Here is a 27,998-nt window from a genome sequence, read left to right as displayed (position 1 = left end):
CTCCTGCAGGCCCTCCTTTCAGTCCTTCGAGAAAGCCATCGCTCAAGAACAGTTTTTAGGAAAGTTGGAGGCTTTGTGTACATCACATCCTTGCTCGTGGCTATGGAGAGGTCCTTGAGCTGTCCTCCCAAGAACGGCTGGGAGAAGGTGAGCCAGAACCATGTGTTTGAACTCCTCCACACCGTGTTCTGCACGCTGACAGCAGCCCTGCGCTACGAGCCGGCCAACTCACATTTCTTCAAGACTGAGATTCAGTATGAGAAGCTGGCGGATGCTGTTAGGTTTCTTGGCTGCTTCTCGGACCTTAGGAAAATAAGTGCCATGAATGTCTTCCCCTCCAACACACAACCTTTCCAAAGACTGCTTGAGGAAGAAGCTGCCTCAGTGGACTCCGTGGCGCCCACCCTGCGGCACTGCAGCAAGCTCTTCATCTATCTCTACAAAGTAGCCACCGATTCTTTTGACAGGTATGGGCCCACTCCGCCTTCTGGTTGGCAGGGTGCACTAGGCACAAGGTCAGCCTTCAGGCTGGAGTTAACTGGAAGGGAAGGGAAAACTAATCCGTCTTCTCTTTACTTGAGGTCTGTCCTTCTACCCAGGATTGTCACTATTGCCCAGATGTAGAGTTTGCAGTGCAGAAACCAGTGTTTGCCAGTAAAGGAAAGTTCAGTTAGCTTCTGCTGCACGTAATGGAACAGCTCCCCCCACCCCACCCCCGCTGTAATTAAAATTTCTTACTTGTTTTACATACCAACCAGTTTCCCCTCCCTTCTCTCTTCCTTTCTTCCCCTCTCTCCTCTGTTCAGAAAGGGCAGGCCTCCCATGGGTCAACAGAGCATAGCATATCTCACTGAGGCAGGACTAAGTTCCTCACCGTGCGTCAAGGCTGGGCGAAGCATCCCTGCATGGGAATAGGTTCCAAAAAGCCAGCTCATGCTCCAGGGACAGGTCCTGATCCCACTGCTAGTGACCCCACAAACAGACCAAGCTACTCAACTGTCATATACATGCAGAGGGCATAGGCCGGCCCCATGCAGGCTCCCTAGCCGTCGCTAAGGAAACAGCTTCTATAACGTTTCTCTCCTAGTGTGTCTATTGTTCTTTACTCTCGAGAAACACGAGGTGCATGTGGACGTGTTCGTCCTATTCATCAGCTGGAGAAATGGTCACTATGATGCTTGTGTCCAGGCTGCTGTCAGATAGCCTTTCCCTCTTCCCATTTCACAGTCCTGGGAAAACGCCATGGCTCCCTAGGAGACACGTGGGTGTCTGGAGCCATCCCTGTCAAGAGGCCGTCAGAACCATTTCCTCACTCTCCCAGTGATGGAGACTTGCTGCACCCCAGGTTGCTGCACACCCCAGCACTGAGGCTCTATCCTTGCATGATGCTTCTGCGTCCTGGCCACCTGCTCGTTGATAGGGTACACACACAAATAGTTGCAGTGTGTGCACACGTTCTATCGTGGAGAAATCAGGGTTCTGCACAGAAAGAGGTTGGCTCCTTCACCCAGCGTCTTTACTTTCATGGCTTGACTGTGTTTTCAGTTGACATCCCACTAAAAATAGCGTGGTTGTGTTCTGATTTCTCTAGTTTAAGCATTATCATTTTTCATAGTTTCCAGTTTTCCTTCATATAATAAATGGGATTTTCCCATTTCAGCCCTAAACAGACCAAGCAACCAGGGATTCTCATGGGTTTCGTCTATTTTGTTCATGGAATATTTACTTTTAAACATATATTGAGATGTTTCTTGCATCTTAATAATATTTCTTGGTTCCAAATAAGTTTGAAAATCCAGGTATTGAACCTAGTTTCTCATCTTGCTGTTAATCGCTGACTTGCAGGAAGCAGCCTGCTGTGTGGCACCGAAGGCATGAGCTCTGGAAATGTGTAAACTATACTTCTCTTCTCTCTGCTCCTGACCCCACTTAGTACCCCTTAGATATAGTGGCATCTGTTTAACCAGGTCCGTGTTAACACTGGGAGAAGCAGCCTCTGCCTCCGGCAGCTCTCCTCTTCCAGTTGGCCCTGTGTTGTGCTCCTCATGGTCCTCCCTCCCGCAGAACGTGAAGATGTTTCTCATGAAACTGACCCTCCATCTCCTGTGATACTAACCAGCTGCCGGCCAGCAGCGCGCGCTCCTAACCGCTAACCCCTGTCTGTTTTGTCATCTGTAGTCGTGCAGAGCAGATCCCTCCCTGCCTGACAAGCGAGTCTTCTCTCCCCTCTCCTTGGGGAACACCAGCTTTGTCCAGGAAAAGGTACTGATCTCACACGAGAAGTCAATGTGGATTGCTGTGGGGTTTCCTGTGCTTGACTGTGTGTTTGCGCTCTGTAACCTGGGGTTCATGTTTTGTTTAGGCTTCCTTTGGGGGACTAAAAAAATACATTTTAGGATTTTAGATTTTTAGTTTCCCTTCAGTATGTTGATGAAAGTAAAATGTGTTTAACCTATAATAGTATGTGGGCTGTGTAGAATTTTTCATTCATCCCTATTAAGTAGTTTTCACTGTTATAATCTGGAGAACAGGCGTACTTTCTATTAAGAACATTGTCCTTGGGCTGGGGGGATGGCTTTTGGGTAAAGTGCCTGTTGCACAAGCGTGATGGCCTGAGTTCAGATCCCCAGAAAGCTTGGAAAGCGGTGTCTGTAACCCCGGGGCTTAGAAGGGGAGATGCGAGGCAGTGAGAAGAGAATCTCCAGAAAGTCCGTGGTCAGCTAACCTGGCATACGTAGTATGAACAAGAGACTCTGTCTCTAACCAGGGGCATGCAGGACTGGTACCTGAGGTGGTAATTTGACCTCCCCACAAGTCACGCAGGTTCCTGCTGTGTGCCTACATACACAAGCAACAAATGCCACCCTCCTTACACAGCAGGAAGCTGTGCATAGAGAAGCCAATCTAACAGCAAAAGTGCTTCTCCCAGACCACTGCGCTTCTCCCAGACCACTGCGCTTCTCCCAGACCACTGTGCTTCACCCAGACCACTGCACTCCACTGCCCGGGCACTCTTGCTGACTCCTGGCCTCCCGCAGTGTACTCATGAACTGTTCCCCTAAAGAGAAGTAATAACTGTGGGCTCATGATTCTTTAAGTAGACTACTCCCCCTTTCTTATCAGGTATTGTTGGGGACATTCTTGGTTTTACTGTTATTACAAAGTGAACAGCCCTCAAAGGAAACGTGTATTTTCTCAATCAGGTTGAACTGGTTGAAATACGAGGCTATAACAGAGAAAAAGCCAAGTTTTGAAAAAGGGAAGAAAAAAAAAACCCTAAGATTTTACTTTCATATATCCCTTGAAAACGTGTAAGCTGGTCTTGTTCATTGCACATGAATTTTATGAATTAAAGGGGTGGGAGAACCAAATTTGCAAGTGATCAGCCAAGCACAGTTAAGATCCATTCAAGAGTCTGTGAACAGCCTGCACCTAGTCTGATCGGTCTGTGCCTTTGGCACCGTGCGCTTCCTCTTCTCTGTTGTCCTCATGGCTACCGCAGTTCGTTAGCTCATGTAAACATCTCCAATTGAGTTTTTGAAAAACGAATCTGAGAATCTGTTATATTATGCTTCTCATCCTAATGACAGTTGTTCAGACTACAAAACAAATATAATTATGGGTAATGGATCAAAAATATCACACATTCTGTTTTTTTTTTCTGTGCCAGTAAATTCAGTCAAACTCAGATTAAAATTTTGCTTTATATTGAATACATATGAGCTTTTTTCTTCTTATTCCATGAGCAATGTAGTCTAAGAAGTATTTTATAGTGTATGGGGCATGATGAATAACCTAGGTAAGAGAATGTGCCTAGATTACAGGCAGGCATGACCCCATTTATGTGTGGAACCTGAACACGCGTGAGCTGGCTCACCATGGGTCTCGTTCTGATCCCCTGGGTTATGCAGGGCTGACCAAGTTCCTATAGAAATACTCATTAGGGAAACAAGGATACATTTTATTTTATTTTTTGTTTTAGACTTTTGCTAGGGCTTGTATCCCATTACAATTAATCATGAATAGTTTAAATAAATTTTGCATTTCAATATATTTGTGTCCTCAAATTTTTTTTTTGTGTGTGATACTATGAGTAAATATGGCTTTGTTTGTGCATGCCAAATAATTTTCGTTTAAAGAGCTGATCTTAATTCAAGAGGACATAAATTAGATACGTTTGAGTGAACTCAGTATAGCTTTCCATTGCAAAATGAATGTGATAAAAGACTTTTCCATTTGAACATTAGTGCTTATGATCTCAAAAAATTAGTATTAGATAAAGGATATATTTATGAAGTATTATGAAAATTTTAATTTAGTATGAAATTACTAAAAGTTCTGATTTTAAAATGACCATATTATAAATGAAAAAGGCCTACAGTTTGCTATATTTCGAAACAGTTAGTCCTTGTATGGATTCACTGAAACTCATGGAGTAGAAGAAGTTGATAGTCTAAAAGAATAGACTTCTCTTTTAGAAGAAAAACCTGGAAGCACATCTGTTATTTAACTGGTGATTGACAAAGAGAAATGGCTCTGTGTAGAGTTCTGTGTGACTTTCATTTAGAAATGTGTTTTTACTGTGTGCAGTGCAGCCATCTGTAGAGACGTGAGGGACTTAGGGGAAGCCGTCACTCACGCAACGACCGTGTCTGTGTGTGTTTTCCCCATCAGTCTTACAAACCAATGCCGCCTGGCACCATTCGTGCTGAAATCACGGTTGCCCCAGCCCCACTGCTCAGGACTAAGCATGGCCGCTTAAGGAAAGCATTCTGTCACAGAGCTGCATGCCCCGCCCCCGTGCCTACAGTTTCAGGTTGCCATGTAGGTCAGTTTGTCCCCTCCTGAGCTATAATCAAGCAAATAATACAGTATATTTATTCACACATCCAAGTATAGTCGTTTTGAAATTAGAATAGTCATGTAGTCACGGTATCTCCACAGCTCCTCAACAGATTACATCAGCTCATGGGCATCTCTTCCGTTTGGCAGCCCGTGCTGGGTTTGCTGGCGAGAGAGAACAGTCTTGTTCCATGTTTTCCTGACCTGTGGAACATCCGGACATTAAAGAAGTTTGAGCTTCTGATCTGTCTTAGATGAAAAACCTGGGGATTGTCTCTATTTTTAAAATAGGAAGAACTAGTTAGCCTCGTGTTTGGGGAAATAAAACTCGTGACTTATAACTTAAAAGAAATACTAGGGCGAAGTTTTAGTTGAGCAATGTTGAGAGTTGGGGAAACAAAATACACAATAATCGAAACAATTACACAGACCTGCGGGGAGGGCTGCAGCCACTAGTTACTGTACAGTACCTGTGCCTGGAAATACCTGGGAAAGGCTGGGTGGACTTGGAGTATTTGACTGTGTATTACCAAAACAAGCTAACAAAACTTTATTGTATAGAAATTTAAGTTGGAGTCTTAAGTAGCAATTTCTAGTAATTAAAATTTATTACAACATTCATATTAGCTGATGTATGAAAAATTATTTTACTCCCTTTGCAAACAGTTGGGTCTTGCTTGTGAGTTAACTATTTAGTAAACTTATCATAGTCCATAATTAAAGATTGGTCATATCTACTACTTGGTAAGAATTGGTGCTGTATTAACGGCCCTATAAAGTGCAGCTAGCTTTACTGAACTAAAAAATCATGTTTTAGGTTTTTAATAATGTTTACAATGTTTTCTGCTTATGACCATATTGTCGTATAAGGGTTTGAATTTTGCTGCTGTAATATTTATCCATCTATGAAAAGTTTAATTTCTATGAACAAAAGGTATCTTTGGGTGTGGCTATGGTTTAAGTTCAAATTTGAATCATATAATTTCACAAATTTCAAAGAAAGGCCTATATGTAAGATATACAACTTAAACCTGTTTTCACCAAATTTGATTTGTTTTTGTTTATAATGAAAATACTGTGTATGATTTTTTTTAAATTTCAGTGAATGGGGGAATCTCTGTTACACTGTGGAGAATGTGTAATCTTTTTTCTAGATGGATAAAAATATTTTCAGGAATAAAGAGAAAGACTATAGGCAGCAACCGTTAGTAAGATTTGCTTAGAAATCTTAGCTCTTTTTGGTTTAGGGTTATTTTTATTTTATGTATACGACTGCGTTGTTTGCATGTGTGTAAGTGCACTGCCTGCTGTGCCTGGTGCCCAGAGAGGCCAGAAGAGGGTGACAGACATTGTGAGCTGCTCTGAGGGTGCTGGGAACTGAGCTGGAGGCCTCTACAAGAGCAGCCAGCACCCGCCATCTCTCCAGTGCAGACATCCTTGTCGATAAGTCTCGAGGTTAGAGCTTTCTGAATGTAAACCAGCAAATCCAGGAGGAGGGGAGTGAGAGCGTGGATGGCACAGCATTGCTGACGTGCGTGAACGCGAGTGCAGATGAACGCTTTCCTAGAATTTCTGTAAAAAGAGAATAGTGCGTGTTTGGAAACAAAGTCACTGAAGGAAGGCATCTGTTTCCCAAGCTGCTCCTGAGCTGGAGCCAGAGCTGCACAGCTTTTAGTGACAGAGCTCGGCCTGAGATTAGGCTGAGACCCACCCACTGGAATTAGAGCGCCCGCAGGCTGTGGCCACAGGTACCTGTTCGGAGCATCGGACAGCAGAAACGTGCGTTGTAGATGAGTATTTTAAGATGCAGAAAAAGAGAGCGCTGTGGGAGGGAATGGCTTGACTGTCCGTCTGATAGAAGCTTGTTGTATGAAAGACGCCGTCTCTGCTCATAAAGACTGAATGTTTTCCGTGATACTGGAGGGACACACAATGTGAACGTAGTTCCAGATCAGCCAAAGACTTCTCTGCTGAGCCAGCACTCAGCTGCTTCTGCTAGAGTAGATCGCTTACATCTTGTTACCTAATGATTCTGTCGCCCTTGGTCAAGAGAAGATTTACACCACACAGGTAGTTTCAAAAGACTTGGGCGAGTGATTCAGCTTAGTCAGCTATTACCCAAACGGTTGTCCTCTTAGAGCTGTGGGTCACTCGTTCCCCTGCTTTTTAAAAATACCTCCTGGTACATGTGCTGCTGTTTAATGAAGTGACCCAGAGAGTAGACAGTACAGGCCATATGAGCCAAACACTGGTAAGTTGTCTGCACGAAACTCAGTGAGGTGATGATACACTGGTTTTGTTTTTGACGATACATTGGTTTTGTTTTGTTTTTTAAGAGTCTCACTCATCAGGTTTTTGTAACTCCCTGAATTGCAAGCCTTTTTGCTAATCAATGACTTTAAATAGCAGGAGATGAGGAAAGCGAACTCCGACTGGTTTTATGTGAGGTCTCAACAGGCCTTCCTTCTTTGTAGGCATGCCTTTCATTGTGTCTCAACTCCTCCCGTGTATCCTGCAAAAGGTGTCGCTGACCTGAAGCTCGACGTGACGAGTTCACCTCTCCCCAGTTCCGACGCTGTCATCATCCACCCTGGAGCCATGCTGGCCATGCTGGACCTCCTGGCCTCTGTGGGCTCAGTGACTCAGCCAGAGGTAAGCTGGGCCGAATAGTTCTCTCCAGGTTTAGTGAACGAAAGAGAAGTGTGTTTTTTACCTGAGAAATAAGGACCAAGGAGAGCATTGACTGCAGCAGCCGGTCACAGCAGCAGGAAAGCCATTGGGCCACGCTTTCCAGATAGCAGTTTGCTTTTGAATATAGTTAATTTGTTAACAGTAGAACCCTGCTGGTTGCCTCTGGTGTGAGAGTCTCACTGTTACCCCTTTGTAAGTCCTGATCAGTGGTAGCAATGGCTAAGAGGCAATAAAGAGGAAAAACTTCCTACAGGTACCACAATGAGCCTGTTTATCTCTTCTGTCATGAGCACGCAAAAGTTTGGCTTATTTACACTTGGGGTGATGGTTTTTGCTAAAGTGTTGTGTGGCTTCTAAGCCCCAAAGTGTCACAAACGTGAATGACAAACTTCCATTAAGCTAATTGTCTACCACCATGGAAAAGACTGCATGCCCCAGACACGCAGGCACACAGCTTTAATCTCAGCACTGGAAAGGCAAAGGCCAGCCCGTCCTCGGGCAGCCTGCTCTGCATATTAAGTTCTAGCTACATAGTGATACCCTGCCTTACAGAGAAGAAAAGGAGACTTTACACCTGTTTCTATGGAAACAGAACTATGTGCGTAATTGTGGTGTTCGGAAGACATCAGGGAGAAGACAGTTCAGTCAAGCACAAGTGGAGCGAATTGAAATGAGATTTCCACTTGACCTTATTCTTAGGCTGCTATGTTTATTGCTTGAGCCAGTGTCTTAATTTATGTGAGCATGTTTTCAAGGAAGTAAAACTTGCTGTTGCAGTGGTGCTAGTTGTAGAGAACCGCCACCCGTGTCACTAAGGCCCCCCCGTGGCATGCCTCTCTCTGTTAACTTCAGCATGCTTTGGACCTTCAACTTGCTGTGGCCAATATTTTACAATCGCTGGTGCACACGGAGAGGAACCAGCAGGTCATGTGTGAAGCTGGTCTTCATGCACGGCTACTGCAGAGGTGCAGTGCTGCGCTGGCTGACGAGGACCACTCGCTGCATCCACCCCTCCAGCGCATGTTCGAACGCTTAGCCTCCCAGGCCTTGGAGCCCATGGTGCTGAGGTTAGTAAATTCTTTTTCATATTTATGTGTTAGTAAAAGACAGTTTTGGGAGTCATTGCATTTGAGGCGAGGGTTTTACGATCTGTTCTGACCCTGTGGTGAAGCCCTGCCTTCTCAGGTACCCAGGAAGCTGGGACAGAATGTGGAGGGTGGGGCACAAATGCAAGGCCTGACTGTGGGTGACAGCCTGAGGAAGTTAGTGCCATGCTGTCTCACAGGGAAAAGCGAATGAACTCTGAGGATGTAGCGAGTCTGCCTAGCATGCACGAACTCTTGGGTCCAATTCCTGGTACCACAAAAAATAAAAAGTTTTCTTTCATGGACTTAATTGAGCTAAATACAGACAAACTACAAAATGGACCAATTCTTTAGAAGTGGCACGCCTCCATTCCTAGTGCTTATGAGACTGGGTTGGGGGGATTGTGAGGTAAGGGCAGACTGGCCCACCATAGTGACACCTTGTCTCCAAAAGTAGATAAAGGGGGTTGTGTGCCCTGTGTCACACACCTCTGGTCTCCCACCATCTCTAACCTGTGTACCACTGCTCTGTACTCTAGCTCCGTAATTTTCTCACCTTGAGAATGCTCTGCTTGCACACACACTATATGTGACATTTATAGATTAATAATTTTTATTTATAATGCTCCTGAGATATATGCAAGTTTTTAATGTATATCATTAATTAGTTCCTTCCTGTTTATTGTTAAATAATATGGTGTGAGCATACTACAGTTTGTGAAGCCCTCCAAATTGTATATATGTGTTTGTATATGCATGTGTGGATGTGCGTGCATGCGTTGTGTGTGTATGTGTGTGTGTGCATGTATGTGTGTGCGTGCGTGTGTTTGTGTCTGTGTGGCAGGGAGGAGGTAGTGCTGAGAATCAACCCAAGGCCTCATGCATGCTGGACAAGTACTCTACTACTGAGGTATATCCCTAGATCAAGAAGAGTGTATGTTTTAATTCAAGAGGAAAATGCTGTGTTTTAAAAATGAAATTTGGTGAGTTTTTAAACTTTTTTCTGAGGCTGGTGAGATGGCTCAGCAGTTGAGGGCATTGGTTGGTTCCCAGAACACACACTGGGACTTAGAAACCTTCTGTAGCTCCAGGTTCGAAACCCTCTTCAGGCCTCTGTGGGCACCAAGCGCACACGTGGTGCACAGCAATACACAGAGGGAAAATAGCATACACATAAATTAATATAAATAGACCCTTTTAAAAGCACCTGTTTTCTTTGAAGTCATATAGCCAGATAGATCTAGTAATACATCACTTTGTTACTTCTTCTCCACACATACCTAGAGTTTGTCTATACTACTATATAGTACTGAGACTATACTACTCTGTAATTATTCTTGTCTTACGTTGAAACTTGAAAAACTTTCCAAAAACATGGTTAAAATCTACTTGTGATTTTTAAAGCACATTGCCAACTTATTGTGAAGAAAAATACTTGACGTAAACGCGTTAACCAGTGTTGTATCAGGTGGCCTCTCACATGACAAGGCTCTGAAGGAATGTATGTTTGTGTGTGATTCCTGGATGGTGCGCTACCTGGAAGGAACAGCCACTGAAGCCTTGAGCAAGGCAGAGACAGTCTGTAGGTTTGAACTTTGAAAGCCACTAATGAGTAGATTGTGTTAGGACAAGGTGGGAATCACAGGAGGCATGAAGACTGCTTCTAGAATACAAAACCAGGGCAGTTAGTCTGGGTAATATTAGAGACTGGAGAGAAAGGAGCAGATCAGAGACAGTTTCAGGAAGTGGGATTTACATGATTACCATGGGAATTGTGTGAGTGTAGGAAGTAAAGTAAATGAGAGGATACGAACACATTTCAGTGGCGTGTGGAAGGGGGCACTCGGTGTGCGTAGGAAACGCAGAGTAGATGTGCAGGCGTATGTTGATTATAATGTGATGTTGGCATCACGTATTGTGTTCTATCTTCTCCATATACATACATATATATATATTATAATTCATTATGCCACACCCTCGATGAGGCATGTTGTTCTGTAATATTCTCAGTCAAGGAGTAACTTTGCTTTTCTCTTTAGGGAGTTTTTGCGTTTGGCAAGCCCTTTGAATTGTGGTGCCTGGGACAAAAAGCTGCTGAAGCAATATAGGGTCCACAAGCCAAGTTCGCTGAGCTACGAGCCTGAGATGAGAAGTAAGCTGAGTTTGAAATTCTTCGTCTTGGTTTATTTTGTTAATGAAATCCATGTGAGGGAGGGTGGATATTTATGAAAACTTTTCCAAACAGAAGAGTTCATTGCTGTTTGAGCAGTGGCACAGAGAACAGTTCAGGTTCTCTGAATGGGATGGGGGAGTCGTGGTGGGTGGTACGGGATGCGGGCAGGTTAGCCCCTGGTGTAGAAGAGGGAAGTGAGGGGAATGTCCTGTGGGTCATTCACAGGAACCAATCAACTCATCCTCAAAGTAGCTTGAACGAGAGGAGAGAAGCTAGATGGAATAAACAGGAATGAGGAGCACAGACAACTATGGTAGATGTGATGAGTAGCCTCCAAGGAGATGTCACTCCGAGCGGAGGAAAGTGACCTGAGAGGAGCAGAATGCAGGCACTGGTCAGTCAGGGTCATAGGACACAAACAGATACCATGCACCCACAACTGGTGGTAAATGGCAGAGGAGCCCAGCTGCCCTGGATTCTGGGTTCCAGCCTGTGGCTAACTGTGGTTCTTAGATTTCCGTCCATGGTTAATTCTGTGGTTTTGTGCATGTTTTACTTTACGGTTCCTTCTGGATCTTTGCTGGCCATGGAGGTAGGGCAGATAAGGTGACTTAGAATGATGGTTGCATAGACAATGCTGGCACACCATGTAGAGACGACCCTTAGAAAGCCAGAGAGACTACCTTTCCCAGGTTTGTGTTTTCTGACCTTTTGTTTTGGATGTGCTGAGGATTAACCCTGTGCTAGGCAGCTGCTCTGTCCCTGAGGTACCCCTTCCTGTCTGCTGTAATGTCCGTCACAGTCGTTCCCCGCAGTTCTGAGGGGAGACTTCTGACGTCAGCGCGTCAACCTTCAGCCATTGATCCCCCTACCGGTCACCACCACTGTTAGCTGCCGTGTCATGGAAACTCGAGATCTTTTGAATTCCAGCATGTAATATATTCTGCCTTCATGCTAATTACTGTACATCCCCTTTATGTACTTTGGTTTTTTTGTTTTACACAGTTCTTTAGAATTGAGTTGTAATTCCCTTTGTTAAAGTAGAGAAAATAGTAGTTACTCCCTAACACAGCATTATAACACTATTATGGTCCACCCGGCATCAGGCACATTGAAGATACCGTGCAGCTCATCTTCAGAGGGAATGTTTCCTTTGTTGCATTTGAGATGTTCCCTGGGAAGACAGGACTGTTTATCAGCACTGTCTACACGTAGAGATCCTCAAACAAAGGGTTTTATTCCGATAGCTCTAAGGGTACAAAAGATGGGAGAAGACAGGAAAAGTGAGTGTTGCTATTCTTCTCTGAGCTACCCAGTTACTTTCTGCTATGTTGCTTGTGTTGGGGAGGGGGGATCTTATGTTGGGGGTGTTGAGCTGTTATGTGGGCACTTATATTCATTTTAGTACCCAGTGTCTGATGTTCTGCAGCATGTGTGGTCTTTGATAGTAAGATTAAAAGGGAACGCAAGCTCTTCAAGTCTGAAACGGAACAACCAGCATTGCAAGACACAAGTATCCTTGGTCTGGAAAAAGAAAATTCTAGCGTGTGAAAATAACTCAGTCTGGTTATTTTAAGTCACTTTAAAATTCAGCTTGTTCTCCTCGCTCCTTGCAGGCAGCATGGTCACCTCTCTGGAAGGTCTGGGCTCTGACAACGTTTTCAGCCTACATGAGGATAACCATTACAGGATAAGTAAAAGTCTGGTGAAGTCTGCAGAAGGAAGCACTGTTCCCTTGACCAGGGTGAAGTGTCTTGTCTCCATGACAACCCCTCACGACATCAGACTTCATGGCTCCTCCGTCACTCCAGCATTTGTTGAATTTGACACATCCCTTGAAGGCTTTGGGTAAGGAAGCAGCAAGGTCACCGGACGGCTCCCTTAGAGCCTTGCTCTATCATCTTGAGCCTCGTTGAGGTCTTTGCAGATGGACTTGATCTTGACTGCTGGGTTAGAGTGTGCTGTTATACCTTCTGTGCTGTATGTTTTAAGTGATTCCAGTTGTTTGAGCATGCTGTTTCTATGTTTACTTTTTTAAAATCATCTATCACATTAACTATATTGGTATAACTATGGAGTTAATAATTGAGGTCTATGGTTGAGTAAGTTTTTGTAAGCTAATTGTGGATAAAGTTGTTTTCTTGGGTCACATCCAGCTCATTCATGTATCCTCTCTGAGTGGCAGAATTATGTCATCCTAGAAGGAAGCTGCTTGAACAAAGGAGGTGGTTTATCTGTCCCCTTCCAGACAGTTAGCCAATTCCTGTTGTAATAAATATGAGCGGTAGATGATAGATAAATTCAGATATTAAGCTCAGATTGGGTTCTTTCATTGTGCCTCCAGATTATGTATGATATTATGGTTGATAAATGTCATCTGTATGACTACTCAGTGACATCAGTGATGTCAGATGTTAACTTTAAATATCCTGAGATTGATACAGCAGCCAAAGCAGCAATAAAGACTCTACAGTGAATCTCCACATTTGTGAAGTCCAGTAGCCTCAGAGTGTGCACAACTATGTCTGTTTGCCGAATTATGAGGAAGCATTGCAGGGAGATATCTTTTCTGTGATAATGAAATTACTCAAGTGTTTTGGTTGAGATTGTATTCCCAGATGTATTTCATACCCTTGAATCTCCAGCTATGGTTGCATGCTTGTTTGCACACATGTTGTGTAAAAACAGAGTGGCTCTCTAACCAGGATGTGTTTTCTTTACCAGCTGCCTGTTTCTGCCCAGCCTGGCTCCCCATAACGCCCCTACCAATAATGCTGTCACAACTGGTCTTACTGATGGGGCCGTGGTCAGTGGCATTGGTTCAGGTAAGCCTCACTCCTTCCTCGGGAGGTATTTCATTTGCAGTTCATCTGGTGTTACCGCCTCTTTAAGAATGTAAATGGGAGTGGGAAGGCCTCCTTCAACATGGCTCCCACAAAGCCTAGTGTAGCGCTGAACCCGCAGGAAGACATGCAGTTTCAGAAGGTTCTGACCCATGCCCAAAAGCTTGTGAAAAAGCAAAAGAAGGAAGAAAAAAGTCTTAATCCTGGAGTGATCTTTCTGGGCCATCTGCCAGCAACATTTTCTGAAAGTCACAGCTATGATGACTTTACCCAGTTTGGCACCATTAGCAGATTCCGATTGTCCAGAAGTGAATGGACTGGAGGCAGCAGAGGTATGGCTGTGCAGAGTTTGAGTCTGAGGATGTTGCCAAGATAGTTGCAGAAACAATGGACAACTACCTTTATGGTGCAAGAATTCTATCGTGTAAATTTATGTCACCAGAAAAAGTCCATGAGGACCTTTTTAAAGAGTGGAATGTTCCCTTTCTTCAGCCATTATTCCTGGCAGTGAGTCGCTATAATCAGAAACGGGGGTATTCGCAAATGTTGAAGATGGAATATCGGTTCAGGAAGAAGGAAAAATTACTCCGGAAGAAGCTAGCTAAGAAGGGGATCGATTATAGTTTCCCTTCGTTGGTTTTACCTCATCCAAAGAAAGGGGCTTCACAGGGCACTCAGGAGTCCAAGGCTAGCCAGGTTTTGCGTAACCCAAAAGAAAGGCTTTCAGGTATACCTAGGAATACAACGAAGAGGACATTTTAGGAAATGGCCAAAATGGTTCGTAAGAGGAATAAGACGCCTGAGAAGACTGGACAGCCAGGATCCCACACCAATTTATACACCAACATTTTTGAGAGACGAAAATCACAAGTGACCGAAATCGATGACAAGAAAAATGATGAAATCATTTTCTTTTTTTTTTTGTTTTTAATATTTATTTATTTATTAGGTATACAATATTCTGTCTGTGTGTATGCCTGCTGGCCAGAAGAGAGCACCAGACCCCATTACAGATGGTTGTGAGCCACCATGTGGTTGCTGGGAATTGAACTCAGGACCTTTGGTAGAGCAGGCAATGCTCTTAACCTCTGAGCCATCTCTCCAGCCCCTGAATTCATTTTCAAACAGCCCGTGCCCACAGTGAAAGAAGAGGTACAAGAAAAAGGAAGAGAGCAACCAGTGGTCCTGAAAGAGTGCTGTGTTGTGTCTTCCAGGCAGATGTGGTCTACATATGTTACTGGTGCAGCGAATACAAGCCACTGACGAGATTATTGGAGGAAAAACACATTTGTTCATGCCAGTGAGACACGCCATCATGTAGTTGGCTGTTGTGCCCTCTCCTGGCCTGAGTTTTATTCAGGCTTCACAGCTGCCTTAGTTTACTCTGCCTGTATCACATTACAGACTTAAATACCACCAGTGCTGTTTGACTGTCTGTGTGGTGGCTGTGCACATAAAACCCCAAAGAATATGTCAGGCTTCAACCTTAGACCCCAGAAACTGGAAGTTAAATACACATACGGAGAACGAGAAGGCAGTTCACGTGTGAATACACATTTGCACAAGTGCTGTAAGAATCTGGAATAACTTGTTCTCATACATAATTACCGTGAGCTAGTGTAGGTTTGACAGGTCAGTTTCAGCAGGTATAGTCAAGATTCAAACAGTGACCAAACTTTTCTACCATTTATCCGTGTACAAGAGAACCGAAAAACTTTGTGTGTTGGGGGAAGGGGTTTCCATCATCTGTTTGTTGCTGTGCTTTTGTATTGCTCATGCAGTTTTGTTAATATACCTACAAGAATGTAAACGGGACCCACAAAGGCTTTTCTTGATTTTTCTCTTTTACTCCAGGTGAGAGGTTCTTCCCTCCTCCTTCTGGCCTAAGCTATTCCAGCTGGTTTTGCATCGAGCACTTCAGTTCTCCCCCAAATAACCACCCCGTCAGGCTCCTCACTGTTGTGCGGCGAGCGAACTCCTCCGAGCAGCATTATGTGTGCCTTGCCATAGTTCTGTCTGCAAAAGACCGCTCCCTAATTGTCTCCACGAAGGAGGAGCTACTCCAGAACTACGGTTGGTGTCAGCCCCTTTCTGCTTTCATGATTCCACAAGGGGAATGTCTACCTTAATTAATATGCATTTGTAAATTTAAAGTATTAATCCTCATCCGGTTTTCACTAGGCTAGTGTAGAGTAGGTTATATGGATTTTTGCCTATATACCAGTGAATTGTAAGATACTTTTCTGTTTGTGTTTCATACGTACACACATACATACACACATACACATATTCTTTGAGAATTTCCTAAGTCTATGCTGTGTCGTTTGGTCCTAAGTACACCCCACTTAAGGCAAGCAGCAGATCCTGAGCCTGGGAGTGTGGTGGGGGGGGGAGAAAGGGAAGGAGGGAGACCTGGGAGGAGCTGAGGTTGGGTGGGAAGGAGAAAGCAAAAGGAAGGGAATACTGTGGTAATTAAATTACAGTCTCAAAAATAAAGAACAAAGAAAAGAAAATTCTCGCTTTCCTGTAGTCTTACTGTTTACGTTGTGTAAACCTGTTGCTAGCACTGTGTGACTAGTGCTACGTATCAGGCAGAAATGGGGAGAGCAGAGAAACCTGTGGAGTTGGGGAAGCTGGCGGAAGATGATGACTGTAGGACACGGTTCTCCCAGAAAGCAGGAGCTTACAACCGGCGATGCCTTCCACACAGAGCCATGCAGAGCTGCTGTCCTGAGATTCTGGGCAGGATGGTCTGTGGGATGAGCAGCATGCCTTCCTCTGATGCTGATGGTTACAGAACAGGGGCAGTGTGGGCATGCGCTCTGACTCTCTCCCTCTGCTTTAGTTGATGACTTCAGTGAAGAATCCTCCTTCTATGAGATTCTCCCGTGCTGTGCCCGCTTTCGATGTGGAGAGCTGATAGTGGAAGGGCAGTGGCATCATCTGGTTCTACTGATGAGCAAAGGCATGCTGAAGAACAGCACCGCGACCCTCTATATCGACGGGCAGCTCGTCAGCACTGTGAAGGTAAGCATTCTGCACCGGGAAACACAGCCCTTCTCAAGCCAGCTCCTGAGAGAAAGTGACGGGGCATGTGCGCGTCGGCAGACTGGTGCATGTGCGTGCTTGCGTACGTACATGTGTATGTGTGTGGAGGCCAGCTGTTGACTTTGGGTGTATTCCTCTGTTGCTCACCACTCTGTTTCCAAGACGGGGTCCCTCTAAACCTAGAGCTCACAGGATGACTAGGTTGGTTGGTACCAGCATCTGTGAGCCTTCCTCCTCCACCTCTTCGGTGCTGCTCACTGATGCAGGCCACCATGCCTGGGTTTCCCTTGGGTGCTTATGCTGTGGGAAGGGATGGGGATGTATCAAGAATATCACACTCTAGTATTCAGGAGCACTGGGAAGGAGGAGTAAAGAATTCCTTCCTGAATGAGGTGAATATTGGTCTCAGTTGAACGTTTCTAAACCTAAAGTTCAAAATACACCAAAATCTAAAACTTCCTGAGTGCCAGTATCATTCACAAAAGGTGTGTGTGGGGGGGATTTCAAAGTATTTTGAATTTTACATTTTCTGAGTAGCAAAGTTTGCATAGATATGCCAAAGTCTGGAAAATCTGTCTAAAGCACTTCCAATTCAGACTAAATCGATCTAAAGCATTTCTGGTCCAGGCTGTAAGCTATCCTTACTTTGAACAGAACTCAGCAAGGTTAAAATTCTTAACTTGTGTGAGACAGTGTCCATCTTACACTGATGTTATTTGAGAGAATAACGAAAGCAGATTAGTGTCCTTGTGTGAAAACATCAGCTTCCTGGAATCATCTCCTTCCCCGGTGGTAGTGATGTTTTATTGTGACGTTCTGTGCCAATGAGATATATGCCGGACTTCCCATTGCAGTATCCGCTGAGTCCTTGGTGTATGGTGGTGTTGAACATGAGTCTCTAGACTGCTAGCTTCCTCCTTGTTCACGCTATGGTGTCGCCAGCTTTTAGGATTGAGAGGCACACAGCAGCATTACACACACGTCCACGTACGCACGTCTACTGAGAGTAGTCAGGCTGGTATGGACATGTGGGTCCTCGCCACCATGTTGCTGACAACACTGGGATCATTCTTTAATAATGTAGAATTTTGGGTATGATCTGAGTTTGGCTGGTGTTATGGAAAACAAATCAGTGGCAATGTCCCTCACCTGTCACAGAAGCTACCGTTACAGGCAGACCCTCAGTTCCTCATCTCTTACACCCTACTGAAATATATATTTAAAATGAGTTGATTGATAATTAAGATGTCTCATCAGTAAACAAAACATTTTCAACTCTGAGAATGTCAATCAACCATGCCTATCTTCTGTTGAGATAATATATGTGCATATGAATTATAGATTTTATTTTTCTTACTATTACGATACTTTTAATCAGTAATTTTCATTAGACTCACATCAAAAGTGGTCTCATCATAGAACTGTGAACTCTACATTTTCAGAGAAGCATCATTAATCTGATAATTAGACCACAGGCAGTGATAGTAGCCCTGTATTTAATTGTTGCCATTTCTCTATATAATGTACTTTGTGAGAATCTGATGACAAATTTCTGCATTGAGCACCCAGATTCTACAGACCGTAGAATCTTGCCCTTTGGATTCTCAACGTGGTTTGAATATATGGTGTGGTCTTGGGGTAATGAGAACACATATAATGTAAAGTAGTTATTCCTGGGTTCCAGGTTTTTGCCGTCTCACCCTTGTGTCTTCTCTGCAGTTGCATTATGTCCACAGCACTCCTGGAGGCTCTGGCTCAGCAAATCCCCCAGTGCTGAGCACAGTCTACGCCTACATTGGGACTCCGCCTGCACAGCGCCACACTGCGTCACTGGTTTGGCGCCTGGGGCCCACTCACTTCTTAGAGGAAGTTCTACCTCCTTCCAGTGTCACCACTATCTATGAACTCGGACCAAATTACGTTGGAAGTTTCCAGGCTGTCTGCGTGCCATGTGAGTAACTCGGCCTCAGTTCTGCGCGCTGTATGGGACATAACTTCTGCAGCGAGATTCGTGTGTGTGTAGGACTGGGTATGTGCTTTTTAATTGTATCGATCACTCCTGTTGAAAGTGCTCTTCTCGGGTTGAGGATATAGCTCAGGATTAGAGTGTTTATCTGCCATGTCTAGGTTCCCAGCATCACAAATTAATTGATAGAGAAAACAAAATATAGAGCCAGGCAGTGGTGAGACCCGCCTTTAATCCCAGCATTTGGGAGGCAGAGGCAGGTGGATCTCTGTGAGTTTAAGGCCAACCTGATCTACAAGAGCTAGTTCCAGGACAGCCCAGGGCTACATGGAGAAACCCTGTCTCGGAAAACCAAAAGAAGAAAGGAAAAAAGAAAGAAAATATAGTACCCCTTTTCACAGTCACACTGTACTTTTCTGATTCGTTATCTACTCACTAATTTCCCATGTTTTCTTCTTGGATTAAAGATGAAGATTTTGATCAACTTCAATCCTATTTTCTTTATGATACTTCTATCACATGAAGCAATTTAAATATTAAAATGTTTTTAAAAAAGAACAAGCTGGTCCAATAAACAAAATTCTCAAGATTAAAGCTATCACTCCTAATAATCCGTCTTCTGAAATCCGTTTTTGACTACAGTTTACTTGTGGCACCCAGATGTGTCACATCTGCCTTGTTCTTGTTCTGATTTCACTCATGGTCTCAGAGACCTTAGTTATGACAGATAAGTTCTAAATATTAACTAACTTGATTATGATTGATTACTTTGTTTTCTCAGCCTTGTGTCTGATGAGAGCCAACCCTGTGCTCAGTAGGTTAATATCCCCTAGGGCCTTGTTCTCTGCTCTGCCTCTTGCATATTTATTTCTCTCAAAGCAGTATCTCAGTTCCTACCATTTTCACTGCCATTTCATCAGTGTGGGAAATGAGGCAGAGACAGACAGACAAATAGATTTACAACATAGATTTTCAGTAGTAAAGCAGGATTCCAAAATGTGTGTTCTTCCCCACCATGGTACACAGTCCTGTTCCAAGGGACGTGGGGGATGTGGGTGAGAGCGCTTGGTAAGCAGAGCTGCCGACACCCAGGCCTTCTAATGCCTTCCCATGCAGAATGGAGTGTTTGATGGTTTGTCAGATGGAGTTTTCATCCCTTTGCCCCCTGTGCAGTAGGCCTGATGGTCAGGTTCGGTAAGAGTAAAACGGTGTAGGCTTGTATGACTGGCAGCCCCTTTCCTATACTGTAGTCACAGAAATAGACAAGAGCTAAAAAGGCAAAATGGCTTTGAAATCTGGCTGTCTTTTATTTCCACTTTAAAAAATATTTAAAGCCACCCAGGCAAGAATGACAGTAAGAATAGACACTTTGCTCTGAGTGTGTAGAAAACTGTTGGCCATTGTGATAAGACACACTCTTTCTTTTGAAGGTAAAGATGTAAAGTCTGAAGGTGTCATTCCTTCGCCTGTGTCACTAGTTGCAGAGGAAAAGGTGTCATTTGGCCTCTATGCACTCTCCGTGTCCTCCCTAACAGTGGCGAGAATTCGGAAAGTCTATAACAAGTTAGACAGCAAAGCTATTGCTAAACAGGTAAGTGGAACTCTCCTCGTTTACCATGGCGGTTCTCACTGGGAGGGTGGTCCAGATGGGCCCTCAGGGTCCCTCAGAGGCGAAGCCCCATGTAGTAGAGTGTGATGTTGCTTGCTTTAAAGATGAATACAAGGGAACATGGGCCAACAAATGTAGGCGGAAAGACAATGGGTTCTCCACAACCAATACAATGCTGCCAGTACCCTCCTAGGCTGCCAGGACCCGGTTTGTCCTCACATCTTCAAAACTAAGATCATCAAGTTAATGTTGTTCTTAGCTGGGTGGTAATTTGGTAAAGCATCCAAGAGACTGCCATGGTCTTCCTCCCCACAGGGCAGGGTTGCTGGATGTAACCGCAACTTTTGTTACTCATTTCCTCTTCTGGTGTCATTCCCTCGCTGACACAACACTTTGGCCAAGAGCAGCTTACGGCAAGAAAAGGGTTATTTCTTGTGTTAGGTTTCAGTCCCTCACTGAATCATGACAGGAACTCAAACAAGAAGTGGGGGAACGCTGCATGTGACTCCCTCTCGGGTTCATGCTTAGCTATTTATGCAGCTCCGGATGACCTGCCTAGGGATGGTGCCACCCACAGTGGGCCAGTCTCAACTGCATCGATCAGTTAGTAAGACAATTCCCCGCAGACATGGCCACAGGCCAATCTGATTAGACAGTTCTCCATTGGAGACTTTCCTTTCAGGTGGTTCTAGGTTGTGTCAAGTTGACAATTCAGTCAAACCAAACTATTTCCTTTGTTGTATTGTATAGTTTTCTGATGCAGTCCTGAGCATCTGAAGTGATTGTTCTCTGTGTGTTTTCTTTCTTTCTTTCTTAAACATTTGATCTCTAAAAATCAAATATGAAATACCTAGACTTTTTGAGAAATGTGTTCCCTGATTGGAATGGAAGCATTGACTCTCTTGAAATATAAATTCACATCTTCCACTACCTTTCAGTAATTTGATTTGCAAATACCTTTCTGCTTCATTTTCTTAGTTTTATTCTGGGACTTTAATTAGCATATTTGTTTTTCCATATTGCCACCTTCATGTGCCATTTATATTTGGTACATTTTGCTCCTAATTTAGGCCAAACATATTTAAATATTTAGTTTAATTGGGAAACTCAGAATATCTTGCTGAGTATCAGCGCTTATGTTGACAGTGTCAAGTTCAGCCTGAGTGTAGCTCAGCCGTAGAACACTTTCTTCGCACACTTTCCCTGGGTGTGACCCCACGCCACAGAATGTTAAGAAGTTGAACTTTATGATCCTAAAGAACACAATTTCTAGTGTTTGTTTGATAAGTTATTAGGCTGACTGGTTTGTGCTTTCTGAGGCAAGTTCTCATTGCATAGCCCACATCGGTCTTGACCTGGATTCCTCCTGCCTTAGCCTCCTAGACACTAAAATTTTAAGCTTGGACCACCACATAGACTTCCTTTTAAAAAAAAATACTGATATTGTTAAAATTTAAGCAAATACAATAAAAAAGGTTTTCTCTGTACTTCCGGCTGTATGGCAGATGAGCCTAGTCGGTATGTTTTGTATTTTCCTTATGTAGTCATGTTTCATCTGTAATCTTGGAAATGTTATACAAATAAAGCTGATTGGGTCTGGATAAAACTGCATCATCAACAGTATTTGTCTGCGAGGCACTGAATGGTGGACAGCCTCCAAGCCATGGGGAGGTCTGTTCAGGAGGTCTCTCAAATATCTCTGCCATCTTTACCTCTGTCGACTGTGTTTAAAATTACTTTTATGAAATCTCATACTTTGGAAGTCCTTGCCCAATTAAAGGAAAGATTGTAAAGAAGACTCATATTTACATATTCTGTAAGTAGGAGACAGAAAGGGTTTACCCATCATAGGAGTGGTAGCACCGTACCAGACCGTTCTTCTCTGACTGTGTTCTTTTCCTTTCCTGTTCTCCAGTTGGGCATTTCCTCCCATGAGAATGCCACCCCGGTGAAGCTGGTTCACAATGCCGCAGGCCATCTCAATGGCCCAGCACGCACAATTGGGGCCGCTCTCATTGGTTACTTGGGTAAGTTGTCTTTCTTGTTTCAAATTCTTTGCTTTCAAATGTGCATTTCTTTCCTTCATATTCATATAAAGGGAGACAAGGAATTTTTAAGTTTATATTTTGAAGCACTTGACATTACACTTTAACATGGCAGATCGTGTTCCTGCCGTGTTATGAATTTGTCCCAAATTCTAATCATATTTAAAAATTATGAGCACTCATGAAATCTCCTGAGCTTCTGTACAAACTGCAAATGGCATGTTGAAACAGTTGTGAAAATCAAAGCTTTGGTTACTTTGTGGTTTCATTCTATGCTGGTTTTGCTCATACATCTTTCTGTTCCTTAAAAATGATCTGAAAGAACTGGGGTTGTAGCTCCATAGTAGAGCCCGTCTGTAGCAGGCACGAAGCCATTGTTCTATTCCCCAGTACCTCCAGACAGCAGCAGAAAGAGTGAATTGGGGGAGCTTCTGGGTGTAGACACGGTCCGCCTGTCACAGGCATCAGAGTTGCCTCGGCTAGAGCTCCACGCTCTGTCTTGGAGTTGGAGTTTATGGTTAGGCAGGATCAAGGCACCCCAATCAGGCTCCCAGGCTTCAGGAGAACTGACTAAAGCTGTGCTCCCCTGATGCGGGTTCCTTTTTAGAGTAACAAGCAGTTTTGTTTGGCCAACTCCTATGTTTAATTCGTCCTTGCAATTTTCAGCACCCTATGCTGGCCATAGCCTGACCCTGCTTTTCTTTTGTGGTAATATTGTGTTATTAAAGGTCTTCTGTTTGATGGAGCACCGCTTTGGGACTTAGGACTTTCCATTCTTTGCAGAACCCCAGCACAGTGTGGTGTGGTGGGAAGTGATGAGCAAAGCATTGGCAGACCAGGTTCCAATTCCTGCCCTCCCACTGAGTGACTCAGGCCAAGCATCTAAGCTGCTTAGACTTCAGTTTCCTTCCCTGTGAATAACATTTACCCTGATAGCCTTAGAAGATACTTCTCAAAATCCATGTTTCTCATGGATTAAAATGTTATAAATGCTGCAAAGCCTATAAACATTAAATTCATATTAACATGTGGGTATATTTATATTGGGTTTTTCCTTTTTTATTTAGTTAAACTATAATCACATCATTTCTCTCCTCCCTCCTATCCCTCCTGTCTAAGGGCCCTGCCTCCTGGCTTCGCAGATTCACAGCCTGTTCTCTTCAAACCATCGTCTTTAGACATTCAGAGAACTGAACCAGCTTATAAGTACAGCCTGCTGAGTCTGCTCAGTTGCTGGCATGCCTGTGTTTAAGGCTGTCCACTTGATTTGGGGTAACCCGATCAGAGAGCTCATCTCCAGTGAAGATTGAGTCTCTTTCTCTCAGCAGTTGTCAACTGCCTGTCACTCTCCATCACGTTATGGGTCCCAATGAGATATCGACATTAGGATATCAACCGTTGCTGGAACTGTTCAGGTCTTTAGAGAGACATATTGAGATTTCATGAACACAGCTTCTCTGTCACTTCTAAGAGTCACAGTTTCATAGCAGACTTCCTGGTCTTACATTTTCCCCAGCCTCTGCTCCATTCTGTTCCCTGAGAGATGGAGCAGTTGGGGCTGGGTACCATATGATCAGCTGTTCTGCATTTTGATCTGTTGTGACTTTCTATCCTGATCTCTTGCTTCTGCAAATAGAGATTGATGGGGAGTGAGAGCTGTGCTCATCTGCGTACATAAAGGTAAGTGTGGAGACTGTAGCCAGGTTATAGTAGGTTAGGAAAGTCGCCCTAGAAGATCCTCGGGTCCATGACCGTACCAGCTGTGTGTCATGGCTGGGCAGCACTTAAAGGATAGCTTGCCCCCTGGTCATTGTGATGGACATAGGTGCCACACCTGGCTAGGACTCTTGATCCTTTCCTCCCTCAGCACCTTGCATTGCACCTTCTAGAACTATGGAAAATAGTCCTCAAGGAGGAGGTTTGGGGTCAGTTCCAGCTCAAATCCTCAAAGTATGTGTAATGTCTTTGGCATTTGGGAGGCATCCAGGAGCTATGGCAACAGGGAGACATCCAGGAGCTATGGCAACAGGGAGACATCCAGGAGCTATGGCAACAGAGAGACATCCAGGAGCTATGGCAACAGGGAGACATCCAGGAGCTATGGCAACAGGGAGACATCCAGGGCTTTGGCAATAGGCTCTATTGTTTTGGGACTCTCTTGGACAGACTCCCCTGACTAACCACTTGAAAGATTTCCCATGCCTGGTACTAATTGAAAATTTGTTAAATAGTTTGTGGGAGGAGTATTAGAAGCCTGTATGATGTAATTTCACTTGAAATGTGTGTGTACATGCACATACACTTATATGTACAAATGCAATTTTAGCTAAGTATAAAATAATGATTCCTCATATATTTTATATTATGACTGATCTCAAAACTCTGGGCTCAAGTGATCTTCATTCTTCCTTCTTAGTAACAGGGGCTACACGTCACAGCTACTTTTATTTTTAAAGATTTTTTTTTAATTTTTAAGTATGTGTATATGTAGAAGCTGAGGTGCACGTATGGGCAGGCACCCTCAGATGCCAAACATGCTGGATCCTGAAGCTAGTGTTATGGGAGGTTGTGAGCCACCTAACATGAGTGCTAAGAGTTGAACTCAGGCTCTCTAGGACTACACGCTGTACTCTTAACCACTGAGCCATCTCTCCAGCCTCTGATTTGGCATCTTAATCACTCAGTCCTAAAGAGCAGGCAGGTAGTGCTCACCTGCGCAGCATCCCTGCCCTGCACTCATTTCCCCACATGGATCCCCAGCAGAAACTAGGAAGCTCTTTCTCACCCCAGATCACGTTCCTGACCTCTGTGTTTCTAGCCTGTGTCTTGCCCAGCACCGTGTACTGGATAGGTGAAGCTGCTCTAAACCCATTCTATATGCTCGTCTCACGCCTTTCTGGGAGTCGTAAACTAACACTGCCTTCTCCCAGATTTTTCTTTTCTTTTTTTTTATGAAATATGTGACTGTTAGCAAACTCGTCAGTGTGACTTCTTGTTTGCATGGGAAATCTATTTAATTATCATTTGCTCTCTTTTCAATCAGGAGTAAGGACGTTTGTCCCTAAGCCTGTTGCCACTACGCTGCAGTACATTGGAGGAGCTGCTGCCATCCTGGGCCTGGTGGCCATGGCCTCTGATGTGGAAGGGTTGTATGCAGCAGTCAAGGCCCTGGTCTGTGTGGTCAAGAGTAACCCGCTAGCCAGTAAGGAGATGGAGAGAATCAAGGGCTATCAGGTTGGTAACCGTAAGGCTTTGCCGTCACTCCCCTTTACCCAGATCACCTCATTCTCATTAGTCCTGTTTTCTAAACTGGAAACGTATCGAATGAGGAGGCATCTGTGTGGCTTTGTTTAACTTTGGTTTCTCAGGTCCGCGTCTTTCAGTCTCGCGTGTCCTGCAGACTGCATTGTTATGTATGAGGCACTGGACCCTCGCTGTCCTACGGAATGGTTCCAGGTCTCTGTGCAAGTCTCATACACATCTCATCCATCCATGCTGCTTTTGCATGTGATCTGGGTGTGACTAGTCCATGCGCTGAATGCTGAGATATTTATCGCTCATACTACTATGTGAATTCTGTCCCTACAGTTCTCTCCCTACAGTTACTATATAGTGCGGTGGTTAGGGGATAATCAGAGGAAATGTATGTACAAAGCTTTTAAATGGGATGTTTTTGACCTCAGTTTGACCTAATCTGTATGTTCAAACGCCATGGATAGAGAAAGCCAGCCATGTTCAGAGCACTGTTTGCTTGCTTGGGTGTTCTTTCCCTACCCAGAGGGAGTGAAGTGAAATGGATCAGGTTAGCTGCTCCTTGGAGAGACTGGGGGATGGTGACCCCTCAAAGCTTTCCCCATTTTCTTTGTGGCTCCCTTCTATTTCACTCCCCTTCATCTCTAGCTCTCATACTCACTAAGTATGGAGAGCCACTGTACAGCGGGCACACACAGGGGTTCCTGATGGTGCAGAGGGGGTGGTAAGATTGGCGTTGTTCTCTGCTGTGTAGTCTGTGGGGCAGAAAAAGGACGCAAGGGAAACAGTTTAAATATTTGAGGGAAAACTGAGTCTCTGCTGTGGAATTTTTGTTGTTGTCACTGGACACCTGTGAAAAGCATGAAGGCAGGAATGCTGTCTTCCGGCTTGTGCTGTTGGAGCCTTGGTCCACGATCTGCTAGCTCTGTGACTGCTGGCCTGTTGTAAAATAGGACATCAGAGTGGGGAGCATGTGCCTGAGGAGAGCTGTTGATCTCATGCAGCAGGAGACAGGAAGGGACTGAGGACTATTTCTCCGAGTACATCCCCAGTGGCTCCTTTCACCCAGCAGGACCTCACCTGCCCTAATAGCATTAGGTCATGAAGCCAACAAAGAGTTAACCCGTTGACTAGATCCGTTAGATGTGCCACGATCCACGTGATTATCTGCAATAGGCCTGTTGTGCTTCTTCTTCCAGTTGTTGGCAATGCTGCTAAAAAAGAAACGCTCCCTTCTCAACAGCCACATCCTGCATCTCACGTTTTCCCTGGTGGGGACCGTTGACAGTGGCCATGAGACATCCATTATTCCCAATTCCACGGCTTTCCAGGACCTGCTTTGTGATTTTGAAGTAAGTATACACACTAACTCGTAATACAAAGTTGATGGATCTATTCAGCTTTTTCTTTTTTCTTCTCCAAGAGAGTTAAGCAGTTTTATCTCAGTTATATGTGTCTGAAATCGTGTAATTTTATGATTATATCAGTATCATTTAGTAAAACATAAGAAATCAAGTAATTATATTTCCTTTTCTCCAAATACTTCCTGTTCTACAAATGTTACAGACACTAAATGCTTAATACATACCCTGCAGCTGCCCATTTCTACTGCAGCAGGCGAAACCAAAGGTTTCCATTACGCGCTTGTGAAAGAAACTTTTCCACGAGAAGTGGAGTCTGGGTGGTTAGCAGCTCCACAGTGAAAGAATGTGCTCCCTAAAACAGCAGTTTCCAAGTTTATGATTCCTCCGACTTCAAGTTTATGATTACCATTTAATATGCAAACATAAATTTAGTTGAATACCAAATTCTGGCTCCGTTTCACAGTACCTTTCTACTCCATGACTTCCTAGAGCATCTTTTATTACTAAGCCACAATAGTCTATAAATAATTCCTCCCCTTTTTATAAACAGCCATTTCACAAATAAAATAATCATAACAGCATATATTTTCTTTGATGTTATTTTATAATCTAAAATAATTGGTTTATCTTTGAAGAATATTGTACTATGCCCATTTCTTTCCTATCCTTTTGCTGTATTTGCACATTTTTCTAATTTATAATATCCAAAATAGTTCATATTATTTTCACCTTAAATGATCAGTTATTTTTTTTAAATGCATTTAAAAAAATCTTTTCATTGCCCAGATGTATCATATTTACAGCTCTTTAAAGATTTTATTTTTATTTTTTATGTAAGTATATCTGTGCTCATGTACAGTACCCTAGGAGACCAGAATAGGGTTTCGGGTCCCCTTTAGCTGCAGTTACAGGTAGCTGTGCACCATCCAGTTTGGGTGCTGGGAACTGAAGCTGTATCCTCTCAAGAGCAGCGAGGGCTCCTAATGACTGAGCCTTCTCGTTAGCCTGACAACACATTCCTTATTTGTAAATCTGTATTCCGCTTGTACCTGAATTATAACCGAGGTCTGCTGGCAATGA

The 27,998-nt window shown here is 43.9% G+C and overlaps 1 protein-coding gene and 1 pseudogene across 8 annotated transcripts in view; both read left to right on the top strand.

The window, feature by feature from the left end:
* Window positions 1-27,998, top strand: part of Wdfy3 (WD repeat and FYVE domain containing 3) — a 225,497-nt gene that overhangs the window by 126,569 nt on the left and 70,930 nt on the right. For 7 of the 8 annotated variants that reach the window (XM_050155577.1, XM_050155580.1, XM_050155581.1 and 4 more), the window contains 14 exons: window positions 10-467; window positions 2,179-2,262; window positions 7,317-7,494; window positions 8,386-8,600; window positions 10,658-10,770; window positions 12,408-12,639; window positions 13,516-13,616; window positions 15,489-15,707; window positions 16,480-16,661; window positions 18,402-18,633; window positions 20,079-20,239; window positions 22,173-22,284; window positions 25,346-25,536; window positions 26,754-26,906. In XM_050155577.1, coding sequence (XP_050011534.1) covers window positions 10-467; window positions 2,179-2,262; window positions 7,317-7,494; window positions 8,386-8,600; window positions 10,658-10,770; window positions 12,408-12,639; window positions 13,516-13,616; window positions 15,489-15,707; window positions 16,480-16,661; window positions 18,402-18,633; window positions 20,079-20,239; window positions 22,173-22,284; window positions 25,346-25,536; window positions 26,754-26,906 — 2,631 coding nt within the window. The remainder of the gene's footprint in view (window positions 1-9; window positions 468-2,178; window positions 2,263-7,316; window positions 7,495-8,385; window positions 8,601-10,657; window positions 10,771-12,407; window positions 12,640-13,515; window positions 13,617-15,488; window positions 15,708-16,479; window positions 16,662-18,401; window positions 18,634-20,078; window positions 20,240-22,172; window positions 22,285-25,345; window positions 25,537-26,753; window positions 26,907-27,998) is intronic. The other variant, XM_050155582.1, reaches the window with a different exon arrangement.
* On the top strand, window positions 13,656-14,897 carry LOC126509750 (MKI67 FHA domain-interacting nucleolar phosphoprotein-like; annotated as a pseudogene).

The sequence above is a fragment of the Alexandromys fortis genome, unplaced genomic scaffold, assembly GCF_014885135.2.
Source record: "Alexandromys fortis isolate MF-2015 unplaced genomic scaffold, M_Fortis_MF-2015_v1.1 scaffold_87, whole genome shotgun sequence".
NCBI lineage: Eukaryota > Metazoa > Chordata > Mammalia > Rodentia > Cricetidae > Alexandromys > Alexandromys fortis.
This window is presented reverse-complemented; position numbering and strand designations above follow the sequence as displayed.